General features: G+C 33.7%; 1 protein-coding gene across 2 annotated transcripts in view; it reads right to left on the reverse strand.

Annotated features, from left to right (window-relative positions):
* Window positions 1-13,628, reverse strand: part of LOC144956053 (uncharacterized) — a 36,529-nt gene that overhangs the window by 14,774 nt on the left and 8,127 nt on the right. For both annotated transcript variants that reach the window (XM_078886367.1, XM_078886376.1), the window contains exons 5-12: window positions 13,101-13,217; window positions 12,626-12,703; window positions 11,637-12,267; window positions 9,360-9,473; window positions 8,990-9,135; window positions 7,985-8,081; window positions 7,145-7,225; window positions 6,431-6,550 (exon numbers count right to left, since the gene is read on the reverse strand). In XM_078886367.1, the coding sequence (XP_078742493.1) occupies window positions 6,431-6,550; window positions 7,145-7,225; window positions 7,985-8,081; window positions 8,990-9,135; window positions 9,360-9,473; window positions 11,637-12,267; window positions 12,626-12,703; window positions 13,101-13,217 (1,384 nt within the window). The remainder of the gene's footprint in view (window positions 1-6,430; window positions 6,551-7,144; window positions 7,226-7,984; window positions 8,082-8,989; window positions 9,136-9,359; window positions 9,474-11,636; window positions 12,268-12,625; window positions 12,704-13,100; window positions 13,218-13,628) is intronic.

Below are 13,628 nucleotides of genomic sequence, written 5' to 3' on the forward strand. Positions count from 1 at the left end.
CACCTAAAAGTCTCAACAAGATACAAGCACAGAATCCTTGTGAGAGAAATACAAAATTTAGAACAACAAGTCTAACGTCACACAAAAGACAGATGATTTACGAGGACATACATATCATCTCCCAAAAACAACGACTATACATTTAATTGTTTCCCTCCCTGCCAATGAATCCGGCCAGGAAAAGGATCAAGCCAAGACAAAGACAGAAAGCAACACTGATCTATGCAAGTCAAAAGATCCCACCAGGAGGATGATGTGATAGTGGTGCTTGCACTAGAGGTGGTACTGATTATAATGATGACAGTGATGATGTGGTTGTGGAGGTGTTACTGATGATGATGTGATAGTTGCTGTCGTAGTGGTGGTAGTTGTGGTAGGGATGGTGATGATGTCATGATGGTTCAGGGGTGAGAATGACTGGTCACAAAAATGGAGGAAATTTTTCAGTGAATAGTTCAAGACCCATCTATGCGACGATAACGTATAAATTTGAATTTCATTAAATTCTACTGAGATGCAATCCAAAATGTGTCTCGTAATAATTTCTGACACCACTTGGAGGAATTTCAAAAGTTGAAAGTGTAATTACAATATATTGTAGTTGTAGTAAAAAAAAGGTGGCGGTAGGGATAATGATGTAGTGGTGGTTATTGTAGGGTCGTGATAAGGATGATGATATGGTGGTTGTAGTTGTAGAGGTGTTGGGAATGATGGTGTGATGGTGGTTGTAATAGTTGTGGTAGGGATGATGTGGTGGTGGTTGTAGTAGTGATAGTTGGGATGATGTGGTGGTGGAGGAATGTAGTTGTATTGGTAGAAGGAATGATGATGTGGTGGTGGTTGTAGTAGTAGTGATGGTAGGGATCAGTGATGATAATGACAATTTGTCAAAAAGGAGGAAAATCTATCGGCCCGTCTGTCAAGCCCACACCTAATGCAAAAATAACATAGCTATTCATTGTTACATTATATTACGTAATATATTACTAACTTCTAAAACACATCTATTCTGATCACAAGATACAAACTGACTTTTTTGTAAATATAATTTTTAAAATTGTCATATCAAATTAAACATTTTAGAGTCCTATAATGCTCCCCACTATATCAAGAGATTATGATAAACTTTTGGCCAAAAGGAGGTATTTGTTTCTATACTACAAACACGGCTAGTGTGTGTATTACTACAACCTTGTGGTTATGCGGTGTATAAATAAGAATCTTTAATCAATTGCAAAACATATTCCATCAAATGAGCGAATTTAAATTAAGCCTTTAAAAAAATTATTATTTAAATCAATCAGCCAAACTTACGATTACATTTTCTCTCTATTACAAAGTGATATCTATAAACATAATAATGTGAAGTTAGAAGGTTGGCTGAGAAAAAAAAAATATGGAAAAGAAAGAAATTAAGAGAGAGAGAGAGAGAGAGAGAGAGAGAGAGAGAGAGAGAGAGAGAGAGAGAGAGAGAGAGAGAGACCACTCTGATTTTTGTTTTAATTGGTAATAGACATAAGTTGTAATGAATTCAATTGAATTCAGAACAAACAAACAAAAAAAAAAAAAAAAAAGGAGTACAAAGCTGAATGGTACAAAAATATTGACACCCGCCTTTCGTCAGAAGATTCTCAGCCCTGTTCAATCCTGTTATTTGGCAGGAAAGGGGCTTGTAATCTGAACACATATTATGTCAAATGTTATTGCAGAAGTCACAATATTTCATTTTACTCAAAATCACCTCTCTCGCACTTAGATCGTTAGAGCTGACAGCCCTGGATATATTATATATATATATATATTATATATATATATATATAATATATATATATATATATATATATATATATATATATATATATATATATATATATTAAATGATTCTGTCCCTAAAGGATATCTGAGATCAAACAATGCACTGATGAAAAAATTCTAATATTAATATTTCACTTCTCAGCACACCATTTTTGGAATGACTTTCCATCACATGCCAGATGATAACTTTTAATCAGATTAAAAGTTTCCATCTTAATTCAGATATTTATACTCCATTGCTCCTTTTTATTAATAATACATTCAGTTTATATTTTATTTAGCACTTAAAGCTTGTTTTAAGATGTGAAAAACAAATGCTATAGACTATAATTATTATTATCATTATCATCATCATAATCGACATTATTGCAACATAAATATATACACAAAAAATATTAACATTATTTTTATCATTATCAATATCATCATCATCATCATCATCATCATCATCATCATCATCATCATCATCATCATCATCATCTTTGTTGTCATTGCCATGGCCTTTATCATCATGATCATGATTATTATTATTATTATTATTATTATCATTATTATTATCATTATTATTATTATTATTATTATTATTATTATTATTATTATTATTATTATTATATTTATTAGATATTAACTTATAAGTCTTATAAGAAGAAGAAGAAGAAGAAGAAGAAGAAGAAGACACAGCGTACATAACGATAACAGTTTAGTTGAGACGGTATCCGGTTCCTGACACCTGCTGACCCGGTCACGGGGAGCGGTCAATCACCGAGAGGAATTTACCTAACGAGGATTGCCGTTTCACTCAATTTAACAATGTTTTGTTTATTGTCTGTAAGACACCCATATTGAATGAGTTGAAATATCACTACTTTCTACTTTTACTGTGTGTTTTTTATTTTTTCATAGTATTACTAGATTTCTCAATATAAGTTATCAATGAACGGTAACAAATTACACAAAAAATATAGTGGGTGCAACATTTCAAAAATTAGAGGAAATAAAAGTTATGGATTTGTCTGAATTTTATGTATTATAAAGACAAGATGTAAATACTTCTCCTCACAAAAAAAAACGTATTTGTCCTCAACAAAAATATATCCACTACGAGCATTCAAACTCGTCAGTGTAGTTTGGGGCTGGTCTTTAACTGCATTGCGTTGATGACAAATCGCATTTTATTCATATCATTGATAATGCCGGATGCTCTTTTTTCCAATTGTGCTGTTGTTTGGTGACAGCTCTCTGTGCCTTGTTCTCCAAGAAGTCTAAGTCCAAACTTATATTGAGTGATGTGTGGTATGCAGTGGTACTCAAGGAGGTGTTTTTTTGGGATTATTTTGTTTGGAAAATATTTTCTGTATGTATCCGTGTAATGTTTTATTGCACTTTGAATATATTGGATTGTGTCTGCTTTGATCGATTTTGTGTGTGAAATTAAGTTGTGCACATGACTATAGGCCTTGTTTATATTGTCGAAAATTAATCCAATACTGCAAGCGTCGTCAATGATGAGTGGGTCGTGGGTGCAGCTCTTTGTTTGTTGGATAATTGTAAGTGTGAGTTGCGTGTAGACTTTTTCTTGTAAATATTTGTGGCAGTGGTTGACCTGCTGTGGTAAGCCTGTGGTGTAATGCGGTATTCTGTCCAATTCAGAGGCAATAGGACCATCCCTGAGGGTGAGTGGCTCATGCATGAGATTTGAAAGTCTCTCCTGCGTTTTGGAGTTTGTTGTTATATTCTACTCTTTCGATATCAAACATGCAAGTGCAACCCGTTTCAAGGTTGATTTATTTATTATTAGTGTCTTGGCAATGAGCAAATACAAAGAAGCTAATGAATCGTGTGTTCAATGTGCTTTATAATCTGTACTTTTTACACATAAATTATGAGTGTGTTCCTTGCTTGTCCAATGCCGTGTCAGTCCCATTGACTAAAAGAATGTCATTAGAATAATTTGAACATTTAAATCGTTTCTTGCAGGCACGTTTCTATTTCTGTGTTAAAGAAATCATAACACATGTCCTACATAATGAATTCACTGCTTGGTTATGACTTGCAATTGTGTGGTCCATGCTGTAATAGAAAATTCAAAATTGACTGAGCGATGTAAGTAATGATAGTGAATTAATGAATAAAATGAGTTTTAAAACACTCAGTATTACTCATATCCATGCATACATAACATCGTACATAAAATTTGGAACAAGAAAAACCAATTACTTCACCCAATTTCGTGAAAGAAAAGGGGAGCGGGAAAATTCTAACATATTTTGAAATTGAACTTGGATCATTTACACGTAAGTCTAATGCTCAAGCAGTTGAGCTAAGTTGAGGCCCAACACACAATGTTATTTAAAATTAAACATTAGCAAGATAATTCAAATTATGCAATTTAAAAATCAAATTAACTCATCATTGAAAAAATAGAAAAAAAAATATAATTAACAATAAAAACGAAATATTACATTTCAAGAACAAGACTAAAGAAGTAATATCATTATTACCAGACCTACCACGGAAAAATAATCGTTACAAATTAATGAAAACTGAAGACTAAATGAAACTTACCTCATTTCGTAGTAAAACTTGTGCCTTGTGAATCACACCAAAAAAATTTGAAATTTATAGAAACGTTTTTTTATAATCCTGAGGTAATTAAAAGTAATTTTATTCAAATGTTATAGAAAAATAGGTGAATTTGAATCACGGCGTGTGGAATAAGTACTGGAGGTATTTAAATAAAAGTTGGACCGATGGAAAGAGGAGGTCTGAGAGAATTCTTTGCATTTTGAGTGGAATTGCATCGTCACGAAGATCGTGAGGTTAATTGCATAGCTGCCAACTTTTCAAAAATAAAATAAGGAACGTTCATTTGGCCCGGGATGAGGGGACGTCGTGTGTCCCCCCCCCCCCCCCTTACTATTACTAATACTAACAAGTTTGAGATAACAGAGGCCAGTCCAAATGTTGCTAAATTATCGGGTTTAGTACCAGCACATTTGAATCATTAAAATGACACTTTCCACAATGAGATCAAAATTTCAGAACAGACAATATAAAGAAAGAATTCAACTTCCTCAACTTTGATAAGGACCAATACACAAGAAGCACAATTGTAAAATAAATGAAATAACTTAGAAATGCATAACTGCCAACCTGATACATCACTTGAGAGAGCGTTTTGGGGTAAAAATTAGGTGTTCAGATAAAAAGTAGGCGTTTGCATTTATGTTTTCTTTCATGCAACATAATGCTCTTTAAGTAGTACACAATAATAGTAGTTATAGTAAAATGCACCTCTAAATATTAGAGAATTCCTACTTCTTTACTTTGACAAGATAAACACACCTAAAAATGGAATATACTTATTTTTCTTGAACCTAAACCGTTACAAAAGCTTGCTTGAAAAGAAAAATTATTAAAATCAGATAAAGATGTTTTTTTAAAGGGATTAAATTTATATTTCATAAATTAATAAAGGGAAATAATAATTGTCATGTTTAATCTATATAAGCAATTGATTTTCTGATTGAATACCTTCCAATCAAAGATGTGGATTTAATTTTATTCTTAATTAAAATAATATTTGTAACAAATAGTGAAAGTATCAATACGGTTGTTGTTTGTTGCTTTAGGTCTCTTCCAACACAATTGAGGTTATATGAGAGACCGCTGAAACAAAAAAACAAGCAATCTAACAAAAATAGTACAAATGTAAATCAAAATCATAACCTAAAGATATCATAAGCTAAATTATAAATAACCAAGAACAAACAGGCAGAAGATTTACAGAAAAAAAATATCCCCTGTCAAAAATACAATCACAAACCAAAGAAGCAGGATAGGCTAGTAAAGAGAAGAAGAAACGACATCACTATCGGATCGTACACCCATGCGAACATCATAGGTATATGATTCAAGGGTGATGCTCCCATCCAACCACCCGCGTATCAATACTGTCTTAGAATATTCAAAGTATATAGATAGAGGCTAACATCCATATTCTATGCATATCTCCAATACATTATGAAAGGTTTGAGTAAAAACAGGCGTCATATAAACGAATGGAACTTTTTTAATTGTTGAAAATCATTTATGATAGAGACATAATTCAAATTAAAGAGCTACACAAATGGAGATTATGCTCTCACTGGACACCAATAATAATAATAATAATAATAATAATAACAATAATAGTAGTAGTAATAGTAATAATAATGGATCAGTAATAATAATTCATGCCTTGTCAAAAATTACAATATACGGATTTTGAACTAAAAATAAGGACTTACGGACTCAAATACGGAACAAATCCGTTTTTAACGGAACGGTTGGCAGCTATGTAATTGGTACGGAAATCATCCATTCATATCACCCACTGCACATCAATTCTACTTTCTGGGAATTGATCGGCTGACCGCTGTTGACCCCGGTTACCTGTCGGGTGAGGTTACGTGGGCGCTCCGAACAGCGGGAAACTAAACGGTCAGATTTATAGTCAGTTTAGACGCCGTGAAGAAGAAGAAAAACATTTTTTTTTAAAAGAGGAAGAAGAGCGTAGACTTTTTAAAATAATGAAAAGAAATACAAAATTGATGAAAAGAAGTTCAAAGTTCACCTCCTTCATCCTTGCTAATATTGACAGCACCAGTAACTTTGACAGCTACTTCTGATTTCTTGAACTTGCACTGTTCCTTTTCAGCTTCATAGGTGTAATCTTTTTCGGTTTCAATACCTCCTGCGATTCAATGACACATATAAGGTAATAAAGATTAAACCTAATTCAGTGTTCATGACAGATAAAACAAAACAAACTATAGACTAATGATATTCAAGAGGAATTTAAAGAATTCTCCCTCCAAAATGTACCTTTAAAAGAATTTCAGAGGTTCATCTAGAGGTTGAGTAAACAAGAAACATTCAAAATCTGTTCTGAACATGTGTACAATTCAATAGAGCAAAAGCTACCAAGCAACTGATATTCCCACTTTTCACACCATGTAAGGTAGAAGAAAGCACATAAGCTTGTTGTAAAGTGCCTGAATAAGTGTAACAATCTTAGTGGGGATTCTGTTAAACTGCAGAATTTTCATAAGTGAACTGTTTTGTAGACAGACTGTCTAAAATCTTATAAAAATCTAACTAATGATAAATTGCATTTATATTCCTTTTTTTCCAAACCACGATACAAGATTAATTGGAGAAAGAAGAAGAAAAACTTATGCTCCAAGGGCTAGTTACTAACAGAAATCAATTGAACCTTATATCAAGAGACATCTCTTTAATATGTCTCCATGATTTGGTATAATCTGCTGCTATCTAAATTTCTTACCAATTTCCATGATCGCTTCATATGCCTGGGTAGGCAAACCGCCATTGCAGGCCAGATCGATTTTGTCACAGTCCAATAGTTCTGATGAAGGAAAATAAAGCAAAATTTTCATTAATGACCAAATAACTTATTTCTTTCTGATAGTATTGAAAGTCGCTGTCACTGATCACTGGAAATTTTCAAAATAAGAATGTGCTAAGAATGGAATATTCAGTATGACATTGAGACCAAGAAAATCATTAAAAAATAAAACTAAATACATTTAAAAATTAAATCAATTTAGATTTAAAAGCTGATAAAGCACTTCTATTTCTAATATTCTAGAGGAGAGTGTTCCAAAACTGGGGTGCCGAAAATTCAATCAATTGTTCACCAATTTTGTGGGATGTTTTAGGTTTAGATAAGATTGTTTATCGCTATTAGATCTTGGATTTCCACTCTGAAAATAGGGATGTACAAGGCCATAGAAACAAGCAGGGGCATGACTATTTAGTGTTTTATAGACATATATTTTATAGATGATGCATTTCTCAAAAGGTAACCAGTGCAATTCTCTATGGAAATCAGAAACAGATGATTCCTTTGTGCATGTAAAGCCCCTACAGCCTGTTGAAATAGGCACGATATAAATATTATTTATTTTTATTTCATGAATGCATGTATAAACCAAACTAGTTGAGGCACATAAACAATGTTGTGTTTAATAGACATATACTTATACGCTATATATCTCGCAACTTGAAAGCTGTCAGTTCTTGGGCACAGAATATTGGATGACTAACTACTAGGTATTTAATTTATGACATGAAGACAGGATAGCAATTTTGTATATTTTCTCACCTTGTTCTGAAAGTGAAACAAGCTTCTTGTGTTTAATGGCATTTTTTCCTTCAATGTTGCCAGTTGTGGAGAAAGCCCAACAAGAACCACAAGAACCCTGAATTGTGAAATTAAAACGTGATGGTTGACAATTTCACAGAGGAAATATAATTTAACTAAATAGCACTTACAGTGTTTTCAATGGGTAATTGAAATTTCCATATCTTGAATGATTTCTTTTATCTTATTTAACAACAATAACTGAAATAAATCCATGTGGTGTACTTTAAGAACTAGTTAGAACACATAGGCCTCCTTTGACTAATCCATAATAACCAGTATTTGAATTCTTGTGTGAAACGATATAACAAAATTATTTATGATAACAATACAACGTTTCAATATCCAAAGCATTAATTTCACTTTATTGTTGATATTATATCAAGCCTATCTCTTTTAAATGACTTTTCTCTTCTTTTGTGGTAAAGCGTTTCTATTTTAATCAACCATGTTGCTTTTTAGCTTTATTATTCAACGACATGGAGAAGAGTTATGACAATTATAAGAATTTTTAAAAACATGTGGCAATAGGAAAATATGAGGCAATTGAAGCATTGGAGCGTTCAAGATAGGTGACTTATGGCGTTTTTACTATACTATATAAAGAAGAATAAGGGATCAATATTAACGTCCAATAATCTTCGTCTCATGTCACTTTCAATGTGCAATTGAATATCATATGCCAATTTATTTATGTCCATAAAGCTATCATGTTGAGGACTTGTTCCCCTGTGCCCCTACAATTAATGCAAAGAGAGGTTTCGTTAGACCCTATGTTCTGTGCATTTTGAGATGTCTAGTAATATGCAATAATACATTATATAATCTTGTAGAACTATGTCAAAACAATATCCAATTATTTATTTTTTTACTATCATCTGAGTTAATGTGCTAGAAACTAGTCCACTTCCAGCTAACCATACCAATGAAATGATGCATGAAATGTAGTAGTATTAATCCACCTACCTGGTTTTTAACAGGGGTGACAGCATTGTGATCTCTCCAATCCCACGAATCAGGGATAGGTCCTTTGGGAATTTCTGCCGATGGCCATTGTTTGGCACTGTTGCCACTCATTTTCCATCCAAGATATTTCTCCTTGAATTCGGATTCTGTTAAAAATTATCAATAACACCATGAGATGAATGCAACTTTGATTTCATTTGTAGATGCATCCAAGAGTTTCTTTTGTACTTATTTTTTTAATTTCTCAAAAAAAAAAACAAAAAAAAACAGAGAACAAAAAAATGTAGATATACTATGTCAAATTCTATTTTGCAATTGTTTATAAAGATTTATAAAGTGCATCTAGTTTGTCTCATTTTAAAAAACTCACCAGCAATATCAGCAAATTTAGTAGCTCCATATACAGCAGAGCCTTGTTCCATTTTCTGATACTCTTTAACCCGTTCCATATTTCCACAGAAAATATGAAATTTTTCGGTCTCCTCTGTGAATGACATAAATATGAAAAAAAGGTTAAGACTCAATGTAAAACAGAAAAGTGAGTGGAGCAGGCACTTATGTTGGTAACAACAAGATATGAAGTGAGTAGAAAAGTGCCAGAAGACAATAGAGAATAAAAAATTTTTTCGCGGCGGTGGTGGGTTTGAACCTGCGACCTTATTGGTATGACAACTCCGCCTGGCAGGTGAGAGCGTGGCTCTACCGTGTGAGCTATCCACGAACACAAAAATATTCGTTTCAAACCCAAAGTCATTTCTAGATCCCTCTCTCACCCACTTCTTGAGATCGCCGATTCGTTCGCCACCATCGCGAAGTAATTTTGACCAGCAGTTAAGCTTAATAGCCAATATTCTCATCACAAACATATAACATAGAAACGATTGAGACATTGAGTATGCTCCGGTGTATGGGGTGAATTTTTTAATTCAGAAAAGTGAGTGGAGCAGGCACTTATGTTGGTAACAACAAGATATGAAGTGAGTAGAAAAGTGCCAGAAGACAATAGAGAATAAAAAATTTTTTCGCGGCGGTGGTGGGGTTTGAACCTGCGACCTTATTGGTACGACAACTCCGCCTGGCAGGTGAGAGCGTGGCTCTACCGTGTGAGCTATCCACGAACACAAAAATATTCGTTTCAAACCCAAAGTCATTTCTAGATCCCTCTCTCACCCACTTCTTGAGATCGCCGATTCGTTCGCCACCATCGCGAAGTAATTTTGACCAGCAGTTAAGCTTAATAGCCAATATTCTCATCACAAACATATAACATAGAAACGATTGAGACATTGAGTATGCTCCGGTGTATGGGGTGTAATTACTTCGCGATGGTGGCGAACGAATCGGCGATCTCAAGAAGTGGGTGAGAGAGGGATCTAGAAATGGCTTTGGGTTTGAAACGAATATTTTTGTGTTCGTGGATAGCTCACACGGTAGAGCCACGCAATCACCTGCCAGGCGGAGTTGTCGTACCAATAAGGTCGCAGGTTCAAACCCCACCACCGCCGCGAAAAAATTTTTTATTCTCTATTGTCTTCTGGCACTTTTCTACTCACTTCATATCTTGTAGACTCAATGTAAAACAACATTTCGAGTAATTTTTTCTTCTTCTTTATCTTGCACACATCTACTTCAGCTAGTACCCATTAGAGCACTTTATTCTTTTTACCAATTAATCTAGAATGCATTATAAATTGTGTTGGTGCAAAAATGCCAGAATTAATAGGTACTTCATATTGTTTTACACTAAAAACATTTCATATACAATATTTGAATGATATCAGTAATTAATATGAAATATCTTGTAAAATACATTCATATACATGGATAACGAAAATTAACAATTGTGGCAAATAAAATAGAAAGGCAGAGTCAACAACAGGGATGAGGACAAACTTTGTAAAAAAAAAAAATATCAAATCAGCAAGGTGCATGTGGCTCATATATTGTTCCCAAATATCATTGCTAAACTAATGCAACAGAATGGTTATTCCTAAAGGCACGCTGGAAAAAATTAAATAGCAAAGGTGAGAAAATATAACTGAAACTGCACACACCCTATACTTTAAGTCTGCAAATGCTGAAAAATCCACATCCCTCCAACAAGATGGGCCTCAAGACAAAAAAAAAAATAAAAATTCCCTAAATATCCCAAAGATTAGTTTACTTTGACATTAAGGCATCAATAAAAACAACCCTATCTGAATTGAAATAATACGAGGCCAATACACCCTTTAAAATACATCTAAGTATAAATTGGAGAACAGCCATATGAAAATAATCATAGTCGTGTTGAATTTAAAAATTCATCTTTTTATAGCTCATCTCAACATTGTCACCAGGTGAATGCATTTCACAATACAACAAGTACTCCTTCAGCAGTGAATATGACATCAACTTTCCAAAACATATGATATGTTCAGCACTGCCTACAACAAGGTATTCATTCACATCTGAGAAGAGTGAGGTAATGTGTGTAAAATACTTCACCAGGACACAATGCTGGGGCCACTTTCTTATCATTGTCACCCATCCAGTCAATTAGAAAAAAATTCTTATGCCCCGAGTCACTAGGTGAGACACAGTAGTGCTCATTATTCAACTTTACTTCACTAGCAAATCATCCTAGTTACATTTGAGAGAACTTTACCTTCTGGGCTTGCATAAAGACGATCATGTTTTAACTTGAATTCCTCAAAGGCTCCTTGGTGCTCTTCGCAGAGACCAATGTTATGGGGCTGGTAATCATGTGTATCTCCTCCTAAGATGTTGATTTTCTTCACAGCATCCAAATTGTTCATGATATCCTTTCCAATCTTCAGCGCTTTCTCCTTAGTGTCCTTTCCAGCTGTATTCATGAGTCCGTGAAGATTTGCTTTAAGATGGGGTATGTAGTCATGCCAATCTTGACCAAGGAGATTGGGTTTGCCATGGGTTTGGTAGTCATGGTCATCTCCACCAAGCAATGTCTTAACTTTTCCATGATTTTGGAAATCACGGTCATCTCCACCAAGCAAAGTGTTAATTTTTCCATGATTTTGGTAGTCATGGTCATCTCCACCAAGCAATTTCTTAACTTTTCCATGACTTTGGTAATCATGGTCATCTCCGCCAAGCAATGTCTTAACTTTTCCAGGACTTGGGTAATCATGGTTATCTCCACCAAGCAAAGTGTTAATTTTTTCATGATTTTGGTAGTCATGGTCATCCCCTCCGAGCAGTCCATTAACTTTTCCATGGGTTTGGTAGTCATGATCATCTCCACCTAGAATATTTTCCACCTGCATATAAATAAAATTATAGCATGGACATTAAAAAGAGTTCTTTATCACAATCTCAAAATGTAATCTCTACATTCTTTCAGAAATATGTGTCATCTGAAGAAAACATATTATTATCTAAAAATAAATTAAAAAGTGCAGCAGATTAATCAGTAAATAATTATCAACAAATGATAAATTTGCAAATGAAACAATTTTCAATATTTTGCTTGGATAAAATAAGTTAAAAATCGTGGACATTACAGTCCAATCATATACCAGGTCCAGGTCAAAGGGGGAAGGGGGGGGGGGGATCATCTTGATTTAAAAAGATCTCTTTAAAATAAAAAACATAACTGAACTGAAACAATTTACAAACCTTCAAAGCTTTACACTTTGAATGAAGCATGGAATATTCTCCACTGGAATACAGAACCGTGACATCACACTGCTCTCGCTGAAATTGAAACAAAAATCTTGAGCTGGAAATTATTCAACAGATTTTATCTTTCAAGAATTATGTTTTTCAAAAAGTGGTTACTGGCAATATTAACGATAGGATACAGTTACCACTATTCATTTTTGTAAAATTAAATTAATGTTCAAATCAGTGGAATCTGACAGAACGTTGGGTGATTATGTGATCAGTCTGCTTGGCAGGGATTATGATGGTAACCTCCCCCATCCCCACCTCCCACCCCGTTTCAACTCCCTCCTTAAAACACTAAAGAGTCACTAACAACAATAGATGCTTCAAAAGTAACAAAACAATAACCTAAAAAGTGGGAAGACTTGTTTATTTGATTGTGCTTCTAGAACAAAGGTAAGGATTTAACAACAACAAAAATAATTACCATAGGTTTGACCCCAGCAGGGCATTCATCCAAGCTTTTACCAGAATTCTCTTTCTTGTTACGGCAGGTTGTGGACACTAAATAAAGCAAAAATCTGTACTTGTATCCATTTACAACCTGAATGAATATGATAAGAAAAATAATATTAAATTCAGAACATTCAACAAAATTGGATGGATAATTTTTTTTTTCTTTTGGTTATTTTTTTGTTTCAAACAGGGACCCAAAAACAAATCAAACTACATATGAAACCACTTTTAAATCATTATAGCAGAATGAGAAAATATATCTTTTCAACAGTTTTAGACAGCTAATATCGGATAATGTGCTATTGATATTTTCTAAAATAGAGGATTTATATTATGACAAATGCAGATGTGAATTTAAGAAACTAAGTCCCATTTTCTGATGAAAACAGACTATAAATCTAGCTGATAATTACAGGTGACCTATTTGACGGAGAGATGGACAATGCAATAGAGATAGAGTATTCAGGAATATTGATAAAATGCAATTCTCGTAAGATGT

This window comes from Berghia stephanieae, chromosome 1, assembly GCF_034508935.2.
Source record: "Berghia stephanieae isolate SIO BIC M18660-M18661 chromosome 1, UCSD_Bste_1.3, whole genome shotgun sequence".
NCBI lineage: Eukaryota > Metazoa > Mollusca > Gastropoda > Nudibranchia > Aeolidiidae > Berghia > Berghia stephanieae.